We start from the raw sequence: 10,618 nt of genomic DNA on the forward strand, positions 1-10,618 counted from the left end.
AAATATGGCGCCGATGTCACCTAGGTCGAAACGGTCGAAACGCATTTGAACAGACGTGGGAAATTTCGATGTGGCCGAACGCGTTACCTCGGGGCACCGTATGGGGGCAGCATAGGACACTGACCGCCGGCTAACCACCGTTTCAGTTATCTTTCGATTATGAATCGCTCCGCGTGTCGACCGGTCCGTACTCTTCGGTACCGCTTTCCCCGCTTTCCTCCTGTTTCTTGCGTGTTCTTGCGTTCACGTGCGTTCACGTGCGTTTTGTGTCGGGAAGCCGGGAACGTGCGGTATTTTCTACAGCCTTATACTTTTGGAAGTGACGTTGGGAGGAATGAGGATGAAAAGTTTAGCAAGGTGTTGCTTTGCTCCATCGTTCCCCCGTTTATGCAGGGACCAAAGGTATGAAGCACTACTTAATAAATATTACACGACAAGGGCCAAAGAAGCAACAGAGCGGAAAATTCACCCATATAAAAATGTTCATCCTTGGAAATCAGTGGATCAATTTTCCAATGAACTTGTGTGCGATGTAATTTATAATAAAGGTGAAATATCTTCGATCATAAACTTTTACTGGAATTGCATTATTACTTATTATATACTAAATGTTAGAGAAATGATTGTAAGTTTATATCTACAATAAATTAGCCTCGTGTAGCCAAGTTTTATTTTCTTTAAAAAATACTACGGAATGATACATATCGTGATCTTGCAGATGGACTGATCGCGATAAATAAACCATATGGGATTTCTGGTAAAAACAACACGAATATAAATGGAAATGGGGCAGACAAAAAAATTATTCCACATATTCCAAATGCCGTTGATTACACGTTATCCGATGCTATCCCCTATATTGCGAAAACATTAGGCTACCAGTCGCTCAAGTTAATTAAGTCATTGGAAAGGTAATTTGAGCGTGGATGTCATTGTTTAATATTGCGTCGAATCGATTCGTGTCATTATCGTAAAATATAATGACAAATATTTACAATTCTGCAATTATTGAATGCATATTCTATTTTGTAAAATAGGTATACTGCTGGGATAATTCTTTTAGCAGAGAGCGAAAAGGTAGAAAATGCTGTAATTAAATCCTTTAATCGTGCTCAAGGGTTTGGTATAATACCAAAGACCTACTGGGTTGTTACGACGAAATTGCCAAGAGAAGTCAAGGGAATATATCGTTTAGGATTGACGTTACAACAGAGTCCATGTAGAACGTTCAAACAGGTTTGGACATTACTTATAGAATATCGTTCGAATTAGTTTGGATCCATGTATTCGGTTTGCTTGGTTTCTTAGGAAATCTAGTTGATAATTAATATGGTGTAATTGAAATAAGAAGCTAAGCAAACAATTATTTCTCCTTTGGATTTATTTGTGTTTGATTTTATCAGGGATATACTTAATATTCAAAGTGTCTTATAATTTCACAGGCTGTATTTGAACCTGTCATAGGAAAAAACAGAGAAAAAAGAGGAGAAGTGAACATTTTCAAGGCCGACTTTAAATTGATTTCCAATTCAACTTTAAACTTGTGTTCTTTAATTGAAATTAAAGCTTCTCCTGCGAAATGGCACAGTGTAAGACTGTTTTCCTCGACTATTTTGTACAGTCCAATATTGGGTGATCAAATCTATGGATCACGAGTTCAAAATGTCATGGGAACTTGGGTAAACATTGGTCCATTTAATGAAGTTGCACAGAGACCCCCAGTTTTATCACGAGATTTATTACATCTTTTAGAATTGACACCTAAAATGACACCCATTGTTCCCGCTCACGTACATTTAAGACGCATAGAATTACCTTGGTTTTATGGCAAAGGAAAGGATTTAATACTTGAAGCCCGTTTAAGGCCAGAATTTTTATGGACATGTAAAAAATTACAATTTAAACATGTAGAAGAAATTGAGAAAGAATTTCCAGAAGAATCTATAATAACATGTTAAATACGTTATATAAATTATTGCTAATAAATGGAATAAAAAAATCGGCGACCTGTTTATATTTCAAGCATTTTCTATATATTTACACTAAATTTTTTGGCTGTTTAGTGACTAAGCACGTGTCTGCCTTTCAAAATTCTTCTCATGAGAATCTTTCTTCCATTAGGTGTTGACATCCTTTTAAGCCATCCATGTACTTTGATTCTTTTGGTTTCCGATGGTCGTGGGAAATGACGTCTCACAATCGTTCTCACAAATGTTAAGTTCCCACATGCACTTGGAGCAAGTATCGGAGAAGCTCCCGATTTGCTACAAATTTGTTTCAGTGGTGCCAGCACTGTTGGGCCCCTGTAAAAGAATTAACTCTTAAGGAAACGACACGATTTAAAAGTATTACGGTTCGATACATGCATCTCGTGCGGCAGAAATGTATAGTCAACAATTGAAATAAGGTGCAAATATAATATGCCCGAGAAAAGAGTACAAAGCACGATATTTAAAACTACATACGAAATTGCTCGAAACGTTTTCAAAAGAATACCGGTAATCATCTTGTTACTTAGTCGTAGCGATGAGTCTTTGGAAAAGGTTAGAATATAGATAACCCACAGTGCCTCGAAACTTGGGCAGTGCAGGTCTGGGGTGATGGGGACAGAGATGAGTTGACAGATTGATTGCTCATGGTTAGGGTCGCGCGATCGCATCCTGTGCTGCCCTCTGATTTTGTACGTCAGCTTTCACCGTTTTTTGCCCCCAAGGGCGACGCAACGAATTTCTGGTAAACTCGCGTACTGACGACGGCGGTGCCATCTACCTGTCGTCGTTGGCGGCTTACGTACTCGTGATGGTAATACCATGCAGCTGTTGACGGTGGTGGCTTACCTACACTTACCGACACTGCTTGATTTTTTTTCGCGAACTAGCTGTGAAGTTGAATTTAATTAAGATAAAATTTTTCACCTTCCCGTAATTTAAATAAGGTAAGTGAAGGGTAAAGTCAAAGAGGGCGTCACGAGTGTTCTTCCCTTACCATCAAAAGTGATCAAAAGCGAACAGTGTCTCTGGATAGAGAGGTATCCTCTCTCCAACTGATCGTTCCGTTTCGTAAAACAGCAGCGCCATTCCACCAGGTGAATGGTATTCACTTACTTCGAAACGTCGTCTCGTGTTTTCTTATCCAGCTTGACTACTTCTCGGAAGTATAGTCGCGAGTATTTGATCGAGCCTAATTAATCGATAGGAAACAACAGGAAACTAGGAATCACTTGGGAATTACGAGGTTCGATAGAACCTTGGGGAAGAGTTTCCTTTAATTCAAAGAAGTGCTGAAGTCAATTTATTCGTTGAAGTAATTTCAAAATAAAAATTGTAATGGTTGCTGGACGTGCATTACATTTTGTATTCAAAATCGGTGACCGAAAATTGACGGCCAAGTTTTATCGCGAAGTTCTTGGAATGAAGGTACGCATTCATGTTCGATCACTTCCTGTAGCGATTTGTACACGTATCAATGATTCTTTTATGCCCCGTAGGTATTAAGGCACGAGGAGTTCGCAGATGGTTGTGAAGCAGCTTGCAATGGGTTAGTTAAATAATTCTCTTGTAAGGAATATCATTATAAATTATTTTTGCATATAGAATTTTAGAATGAAAAATTACCTGACAAAGCAGTGACAGCTGTCAAATTATACTAAAGAATGCTACAATTATTTCTTATTACGATACGTATATTTGGTTTGTTAAAGTGAACGATATATGTATAAGTAGTTGACTATAAATAAGAATTTAAAAAGTTTATTCTGATTAATGTCATATGATTCATAAATAGTCCATATCGGAACCGTTGGAGCAAGACTATGATTGGTTATGGCCCAGAAGATACACATTTTGTTATCGAGTTAACGTACAATTATGGCATCAGCTCGTATGTACCTGGAAATGATTTTCGTGGTATTACTATCCGTTCGAAAGAGGTACTCGAGAGAGCTCGCTCTGGTGGCTGTTCCGTTAACAAAGAAAATGGAAAGTATGCCTTAGAAGCACCGGGTGGTTATAAATATTACATTATCGATGAACCTCAGCCAAAGGATAAAGGTATGCAAGGCATGAACTTTTTATGTATTTTACATTTTACAAAACATTGCTTTCGTATTATTAAACAATTACGTTATTCTTTGGGCAGATCCCGTGGAAAAGATAACACTCTCTAGCTCTAATTTACAACGTAGTATCGCATATTGGAAAGACACATTAGGAATGAAGGTATACAGTGAACAAAATAAATCGGTGCTTCTTGGTTATGGTGATAATCAAGTAAAACTCGAATTGGAAGACATAGGTACATTCCTTTTATTCTAATTGTAATGTAATATATCGGCATAACTTCAATAACAGATTGGATAAATTTCAATTAATCGTTGTATTTCTATGAAACTTTTTTTACATCAAAGAGACACGCAGTCAGACTTATATTTAAAGTTAATGTTTATTATCTTTATGATTTACGTTCTACAGGCACTGAAGTGAAACACGAAACAGCTTATGGGCGAATAGCCTTTGCAGTTCCATTTTCAGAACAACCTCTGATTCAAAAACAAATCAAAGAAAGTGGAAATGAAATTTTGACAGATTTAATATCTCTTGACACTCCTGGAAAAGCAACCGTGCGAGTTATCATTCTTACCGATCCTGTAAGTTTAATATTTTCAGATCGATCGAAGAAAATCAGTGACCAAACGGATCGGTTAGATAATGTAGAAGACTTACGTTTTACAATCAATGGTATGATTTTGTTTCCGTGTATTTCAGGATGGGCATGAAATCTGTTTCGTCGACGAAGAAGGGTTTAGACAACTATCCGTTCCAGATTATCCTAGCGAGGCAATATTAGATAGATTTATTAAAAAACAAGAGAACAAAGAAAATTCTACCGCGTGAAAATGAAAGAATGGAAAAAAATGAAAAGATTCATCGTTGATCGTTGAATCTTCTTAATTTGGTATTAAAAAAATGATATTCATGAAATTATATTTGGTGAAGTCCAAATCACATCGTGATACTGATTGTTTTTTACATCGATATCTACAATTATTAGTTATTATTTAAGAGAGTATTTTGAGGAGATAACGTAAATATCGGCCAAGTGGTTAACATGGTGTAAAGAAGAAATAGGACTGGTAATACGGGATTGGTAATAGAGGGTAGTATTAAATGGATTTTATTGGCAGCTTATTTTGTTAGAAATGTTGAAAATAAATAGGAGAAAAAAAAAGGTGTACGCGCGTACATGTGAATAATAAGAAATCTTGAACTTTTAACCCAGCTCTATCCATCTAATCGAGTCGTGAAACACATTTGCGAATGAAAGCGACCTTTACCGGAGAGCAATCGACGAGTGACTGTCGATAAAAAAAATTGCAGATTGACTTCAAAACGAACGGATAGTCTTCTGTTTATACTTGAGCTTTTTCGGACCAACATCTAAATTTTAAATGTTTCGTAATAAAATGAACAAGTGGTAATTTTGTGAGAAAAACGTAGATAGAAAACATGACTGGAACGCAAACTCTAGACCCCAGCGACATAATCCGCGACCTAAAAGCTGCCGTGACTGCGCTAGAGCGGTGAGTTGATTTTAACCCCTCGTACTTGATCTTTTTAACCATTTCTTCCGATCGAATGCCAACCCATTTCCACCCATTTCTGCAGCCACCACGCGAGCACGATCAAGCAACGAGACCAACAGCGACGACCGATCTACACGATGATTCCCATTGAGCAAAAAACTCCATGTCGGAAAAACGGACAATCGCGCGAACCCGTGAGACGCGAAGCGGAATGCAATTTGAACGTAAAACCATCTACTGTATCGTGTGACGATCTCCCGAAGAAGGAAGGGAAGGAAGATGCGAGTCGTAGATTGGTTCGTTCCAGTAATCTTATACAGAAAACTGCTCCTACCAAACCGTTACATTCGAAGCTATCTTTTGCACTCCTCTTTAGTCCGTAATTGTCCGATCCGATCCGATTTTAGAAGGCAAAGCAAGGGAAGCTCCCAGAAATGAGAGGGGGAGTTTTATACACGAGGTGTGGGTGCGTGCACAGGGACGGACTTCAAGACTCTTGTCCGCTGTCCGATTGCCAAGCCCGGCCGGAATGTTTGGCCGAGCCATGGCCGATATGTCCACCCGGGAAGCTTTATCGCACGAAACATCCGGAAATGTGCCCGATGCCGAGCAAATCCAACGCTTAAACGTTCCTTCTCCTGCTTACGCAACGAAGCAACTCGATCTCAGTACACGTACACACGTATCATCGAATAAATTATTTTCCATTTCGATCGAGGGCCAAAGAACCACCGAGGAATTTTCGCGATTTGGGGCTCGGGCGTCTCGGTTCCCGGTTGCCCAGGAAACCGCATCCGTTTCGATTGAAACAATTGGAAACAATTTCCGAACCATCCGAATTCCGATCGGACGCGATGTCGGCGTTGAGCCCAAATTTCTAGTAATCGACCGGTTTTTAAGCAAGTTTGATGTCATTCTATCGTTAAATCGAGGGTCTCCGACATGGCAGGAATAACGTACACGAAATGAGAAAAAAAACGCGAACCTAACGTACAAACGTAAGACCGGATGCGTAATTTCAAGATCGACCGAAATGCCGTGCGATGGGAAAAACCCTAATTGCCAGAGAAGGCGGGAGCTTCTGGCGCAGCTGAAATGCTTGGTCAGCTCCATGGATAGAAAGTAAGACCGACGGTAAAGTGGAAGTAACGCAAATAACGTCTTCTCCGTTGTCGCCTCAACGAAGAAAACCATGCGAGTGGGACGAGTCAACGAGTTCGGCGCCCGTTTGCTTTCCAGCTTGCCCTCCCGCGGACGATCCCTGTTGCGTGAGTACCGCTTGCTCTCGGTCGCCGTATCGATGATTCCTTCTTCCTTCCTCGTTCCTCGTCTTCGTAGATCCCTCCGAGAGCGTGCAAAAGTTTCGAGCTCCGTGGCGGCGCGATGTACAGGTGCGAGTGCATCAAAAGAAACGGCTTGCAAGATCGTTGCACGATGTTCGACTGCATGGGTCGACCGGAGTGCACGACGAAGCTGTACCCCGTGTGCGGGCCCGGTCGCGCGGCTCTCTTGGGACTCACCGACCTCGGCGATGCCGAAGTCGCGCTGAGGAAGTACCGTTGCGCCGACGAGGCGAGGGAGGCGGCTTTGGCGGCTTATTGCAGGTTACCTGCCAATTCTTTGGTGGATTTCAAATTACCGTCGATTCTCCTCTCCGACGAGAAATTCGATTCATTCCCGTTTCCAGGTTAAAGTGTCGCAATTCGTGTGGACCACCGCCTCCTCGTTGTCCGAAGTTCCCGGAACCATCCTGGCCGCCTTGTCCGCCACCGGAACTGGTTATCGGCCCTCCACCTTGCTGTCCTTTGCCTCGGGCGCGATGCACGCCGTGCCTTGTTTACGCCCGTTGCCCTACGCCGTGGTGCTCGGTACCCAACCCACCACCTTGTTGTCCAGTACCTTGTTAAATCATCCAACGAAAGATTAGAAATTAATCTTGTAATCGTTTGAAAGATCCATTGAATTTAATATCATACGTGAAAAACGTGCGTTTACGACCGTTTGTCGTTACTTAAAATAGAATATTTTCTAAATATTCTATTAGGTGAATACGTACCTTTATTACTTTAACCGTTTAAGTTTTGTCCCGATTTTGTTTTGCCAACGATTCTTCGACGAGTCTCGGGACATTTAGATCGGCCGAAGAAACATGTGCGCGGGCATCGGTTGGCGCGACGCGATTCGAATTGATTCGAATCGAAATAGTTGGAGGGGACGGCGCGCGAGGGCGACGCAAGACCGGCTCTCGAGAGCAGTCTCCGGACTCTCGTCTCTCCGTGCTTCTTCGCGTTTCGTTGAATTCAGTTGAATTGGCGTTACTATCGATAGTTAATGGTACATGTCAGTTCGCGTCAAAGGTGGGGCATGGTGCTGGCGTTGAATCAGCTGAGAAAAATTAACTATTAATTTTCTGACCAATATTCGGTATAATGGGCGATAACGAACAGAAAGCCGTTCAGCTGATGGCTGATGCGGAAAAAAAGTTGACGTCTTCTAAAGGTTTCTTTGGTTCATTGTTTGGGTAAGCCAAGTTATTGATTTCGTTACACCGTAATCAAACTACTCTCGTTATTGTTTCTGCTATTCTTTGTCGAGGGTAATGGAAAATAAATCAAAGTTTGGAACGTTCGTATCCGCGTAACGAGACTATCGAGTAATATTTCGATAACTAGATCGGAGTGTCTTTTCTATCTGGCGTTGATTTATCTTCGGACATGTCGACGCAGTCGTGGATCCTTATCCTCATCTTGGAACGACTTTGTCCTACTCCTTCCAGATAATACTCCCTTCCGAACCTTTCTCGAAAACGCTAGAAGACACGCTACGTGCAAAACTCTCCCGACGTTAAAATGGCTGCGGAGTAATAAGAGTACGTTCCATTTACTTTAATCGTAGGGGATCGTCGAAAGTGGAAGAGGCCGTGGAATGCTATCAGCGAGCCGCGAACATGTTCAAAATGGCAAAAAAGTGGAGCGCGGCGGGGAATGCATTTTGCGAAGCTGCAAACTTGCATGCAAAAGCAGGCAGCCGGCACGACGCGGCAACCAATTATGTGGATGCGGCGAACTGTTATAAGAAGTCCGATCTCAATGGTACAGTATGCCTCCGTTCTTATGACGTTTGGATACCTGAAATTGTCGTCGTGATTTAACGGGATAGCGTGCAATAGTTTGTACACGCAAAACGAAAGGGAAGTATTTTATCCGTGGCAATGAGGTCGACGAGTCCACTTTTTCATTTTCAATATTTTTATTAGTTTCGTGTTATGTGGCATTCTATCGATGCCGTGTACGTATCAAATGTAATTGACGCGATGTTTGCACGCTTACGCAGATGACTCCCTGCGATAAAGTCAAAAGAAAATGTTTTCAGATGCCGTCGGTTGTCTTTTGAAGGCAATTGAAATTTACACAGACATGGGACGATTTACAATGGCTGCAAAATATCATCAGAGTATAGCAGAAATTTATGAAAGCGAAGCGGTCGATCTAGAACGTGCCGTTCATCATTTTGAACAGGCAGCAGATTATTTCCGAGGCGAGGAAAGTAACTCTTCTGCAAATAAATGTCTTCTAAAAGTTGCACAATACGCGGCCCAACTTGAAAATTATGATAAAGCCATTCAGATATATGAGCAGGTAAAAATTAGAATATTAAATCTACATGTTCTAACATATTCTTGGTTTAAATGACTCTTATTATTGTAGTTAATTGATTTTAAGGAGCCATTATCATTTTCTGTTTGACCCTCGCAAAAAAAAACTTCTCAAAGAAACATGACATGATTTAACACTTTCAGGTTGCTTCTTCGTCTTTAGATAATTCACTATTAAAATATAGTGCGAAAGAATACTTCTTCAGAGCTGCGCTGTGTCATCTTTGTATCGATGTCCTGAATGCCCAGCATGCCGTGGAGCGTTATCAAGAACAATATCCTCCATTTCAAGATTCTAGAGAATACAAACTTATAATGGTATGCCATCGACACCTTTTCATTAGAATGCATTTATCAAAACATGATCATCTTTCCAAGTACCACTCCGAAGTAATGTTAATTCTCCGCCTCGTATCGCTTTCAGACTTTGATAGATCATTTGGAGGAACAAAATTTGGAAGGTTTCACGGATGCCGTTAAGGAATATGATTCAATTTCACGACTGGATCAATGGTATACGGCGGTGTTACTCCGTATAAAGAAACAAATTAACGACAATCCAGATTTACGCTGATGGGAATATCGATACTCCGGGGGAACACTTTGGTGGTGTAGCTCTTACACACTTGCACTGCTTCTTATCATGCAATACGCTCTTGATAAACGTAAATAGACATATTCACATCTTGTAATGATACGTTGAATAATGCACTTTTTAGATCTTAAGTTTCATTGGTTGGAACGTATTGCCTTATCTAGTGCAAGCGAGTGCAGGTCAGTAACAAGAGTATCTTTATTCGCAAAAATTATATTACCTGTAAGCAGAAACTAGCCGGTAGTTAAAAATAAATTGCTGCTCATCATCGGTAGTAACCGTATTTATGACTTATCGTTACAAATAAATCAACTATAGCGTTTGTAAGTTATACGATACTAAAATACTTATCGTTAACGTATGACTTATTTCTGAACATATGTAAATGAGCGCTACTTTCGCTACTAGCAGGAAATCATTGTATTTATGTGTCGCGCTATTTATCCGGATAATACACCTGTATATCTGTTTAAAGTTTAAAAGATGGAAATAATTAATCGAAGGTTTCAGTTAAGTTAAAATAAAGTAAGTTTTTCTGTAACAAGTTATTAACGGGCATTGTCTTGTATCATGCTGTTCCAGCCAATGGGAAAAACGTTAATTGCTTCGAAGATGATTCACTTGAAATATCGGAGGTGATACCGGTTCATTGAAATTCCGAGTGGTTCCGAGTGTTCCCGAGCCGTCCCGAGCTCCGAAAGTACCCCGTACAGATGGCGCCGCGAGCATCCGATTGTCTTTACGGAGAGCTACGTGACCAATGTGAGATAACCTCGGAATGCCGTCT

General features: G+C 40.8%; 6 protein-coding genes across 7 annotated transcripts; 5 read left to right on the forward strand and 1 right to left on the reverse strand.

Moving 5' to 3' along the window:
- The first annotated feature begins 167 nt into the window (after positions 1-167).
- On the forward strand, positions 168-1,999 carry LOC105699833 (mitochondrial RNA pseudouridine synthase rpusd4-like). The gene is made up of 4 exons (XM_012425187.2): positions 168-548; positions 719-911; positions 1,038-1,236; positions 1,443-1,999. Exons 1-4 carry the CDS (start codon positions 335-337, stop codon positions 1,956-1,958), a joined length of 1,122 nt encoding a protein of 373 aa, XP_012280610.1. The 5' UTR covers positions 168-334; the 3' UTR covers positions 1,959-1,999.
- LOC105699836 (39S ribosomal protein L34, mitochondrial) lies at positions 2,000-2,630 on the reverse strand. The gene is made up of 2 exons (XM_012425189.2): positions 2,466-2,630; positions 2,000-2,303 (listed from the first exon to the last, which is right to left on the reverse strand). The coding sequence occupies exons 1-2, from the start codon at positions 2,504-2,506 to the stop codon at positions 2,060-2,062; spliced, it is 285 nt and encodes a 94-aa protein (XP_012280612.1). The 5' UTR covers positions 2,507-2,630; the 3' UTR covers positions 2,000-2,059.
- Positions 2,631-2,926: 296 nt separating this feature from the next.
- LOC105699931 (glyoxalase domain-containing protein 4) lies at positions 2,927-5,226 on the forward strand. 2 transcript variants are annotated; one of them, XM_012425383.2, is made up of 7 exons: positions 2,927-3,085; positions 3,196-3,416; positions 3,488-3,537; positions 3,784-4,049; positions 4,138-4,293; positions 4,470-4,645; positions 4,764-5,226. In XM_012425383.2, exons 2-7 carry the CDS (start codon positions 3,327-3,329, stop codon positions 4,890-4,892), a joined length of 867 nt encoding a protein of 288 aa, XP_012280806.1. In that variant the 5' UTR covers positions 2,927-3,085; positions 3,196-3,326; the 3' UTR covers positions 4,893-5,226. The 2 variants fall into 2 exon arrangements, with proteins under 2 accessions (XP_012280806.1, XP_012280805.1); XM_012425382.2 differs by having other exon boundaries at positions 2,927-3,416.
- Positions 5,227-5,271: 45 nt separating this feature from the next.
- LOC105699593 lies at positions 5,272-5,964 on the forward strand. Its single transcript, XM_012424728.1, has 2 exons — positions 5,272-5,578; positions 5,664-5,964. The coding sequence occupies exons 1-2, from the start codon at positions 5,505-5,507 to the stop codon at positions 5,962-5,964; spliced, it is 375 nt and encodes a 124-aa protein (XP_012280151.1). The 5' UTR covers positions 5,272-5,504.
- A 457-nt stretch (positions 5,965-6,421) lies between these two features.
- Positions 6,422-7,533, forward strand: LOC105699659 (DBF4-type zinc finger-containing protein 2 homolog). Its single transcript, XM_012424805.1, has 4 exons — positions 6,422-6,703; positions 6,768-6,849; positions 6,920-7,185; positions 7,269-7,533. The coding sequence occupies exons 1-4, from the start codon at positions 6,615-6,617 to the stop codon at positions 7,486-7,488; spliced, it is 657 nt and encodes a 218-aa protein (XP_012280228.1). The 5' UTR covers positions 6,422-6,614; the 3' UTR covers positions 7,489-7,533.
- A 296-nt stretch (positions 7,534-7,829) lies between these two features.
- LOC105699809 (alpha-soluble NSF attachment protein) lies at positions 7,830-10,372 on the forward strand. Its single transcript, XM_012425130.1, has 5 exons — positions 7,830-8,102; positions 8,477-8,673; positions 8,954-9,219; positions 9,381-9,554; positions 9,661-10,372. Exons 1-5 carry the CDS (start codon positions 8,011-8,013, stop codon positions 9,808-9,810), a joined length of 879 nt encoding a protein of 292 aa, XP_012280553.1. The 5' UTR covers positions 7,830-8,010; the 3' UTR covers positions 9,811-10,372.
- The last annotated feature ends 246 nt before the right edge of the window (positions 10,373-10,618 follow it).

The sequence above is a fragment of the Orussus abietinus genome, unplaced genomic scaffold (genome assembly GCF_000612105.2).
Source record: "Orussus abietinus isolate OABI.00-Male unplaced genomic scaffold, Oabi_2.0 scaffold10, whole genome shotgun sequence".
NCBI classification, from domain to species: Eukaryota; Metazoa; Arthropoda; class Insecta; order Hymenoptera; family Orussidae; genus Orussus; species Orussus abietinus.

Bases quoted from the DNA above. Each gene is read 5' to 3' on its own strand.
- LOC105699833 (XM_012425187.2), top strand. From the start codon at position 335: ATGAGGATGAAAAGTTTAGCAAGGTGTTGCTTTGCTCCATCGTTCCCC. The intron at 549-718 runs GTGAAATATCTT...GTGATCTTGCAG, and splicing joins CGATGTAATTTATAATAAAG to ATGGACTGATCGCGATAAAT. The intron at 1,237-1,442 runs GTTTGGACATTA...ATAATTTCACAG, and splicing joins CATGTAGAACGTTCAAACAG to GCTGTATTTGAACCTGTCAT.
- LOC105699659 (XM_012424805.1), top strand. From the start codon at position 6,615: ATGCCGTGCGATGGGAAAAACCCTAATTGCCAGAGAAGGCGGGAGCTT. The intron at 6,704-6,767 runs GTAAGACCGACG...GCCTCAACGAAG, and splicing joins GTCAGCTCCATGGATAGAAA to AAAACCATGCGAGTGGGACG. The intron at 6,850-6,919 runs GTGAGTACCGCT...TCGTCTTCGTAG, and splicing joins CCGCGGACGATCCCTGTTGC to ATCCCTCCGAGAGCGTGCAA.
- LOC105699809 (XM_012425130.1), top strand. From the start codon at position 8,011: ATGGGCGATAACGAACAGAAAGCCGTTCAGCTGATGGCTGATGCGGAA. The intron at 8,103-8,476 runs GTAAGCCAAGTT...CTTTAATCGTAG, and splicing joins TTCTTTGGTTCATTGTTTGG to GGGATCGTCGAAAGTGGAAG. The intron at 9,220-9,380 runs GTAAAAATTAGA...TAACACTTTCAG, and splicing joins CCATTCAGATATATGAGCAG to GTTGCTTCTTCGTCTTTAGA.
- LOC105699593 (XM_012424728.1), top strand. From the start codon at position 5,505: ATGACTGGAACGCAAACTCTAGACCCCAGCGACATAATCCGCGACCTA. The intron at 5,579-5,663 runs GTGAGTTGATTT...CCATTTCTGCAG, and splicing joins GCCGTGACTGCGCTAGAGCG to CCACCACGCGAGCACGATCA.
- LOC105699836 (XM_012425189.2), bottom strand. From the start codon at position 2,506: ATGATTACCGGTATTCTTTTGAAAACGTTTCGAGCAATTTC. The intron at 2,304-2,465 runs GTATGTAGTTTT...ATTCTTTTACAG, and splicing joins AAAACGTTTCGAGCAATTTC to GGGCCCAACAGTGCTGGCAC.
- LOC105699931 (XM_012425382.2), top strand. From the start codon at position 3,327: ATGGTTGCTGGACGTGCATTACATTTTGTATTCAAAATCGGTGACCGA. The intron at 3,538-3,783 runs GTTAGTTAAATA...ATTCATAAATAG, and splicing joins TGTGAAGCAGCTTGCAATGG to TCCATATCGGAACCGTTGGA. The intron at 4,050-4,137 runs GTATGCAAGGCA...TTCTTTGGGCAG, and splicing joins ACCTCAGCCAAAGGATAAAG to ATCCCGTGGAAAAGATAACA.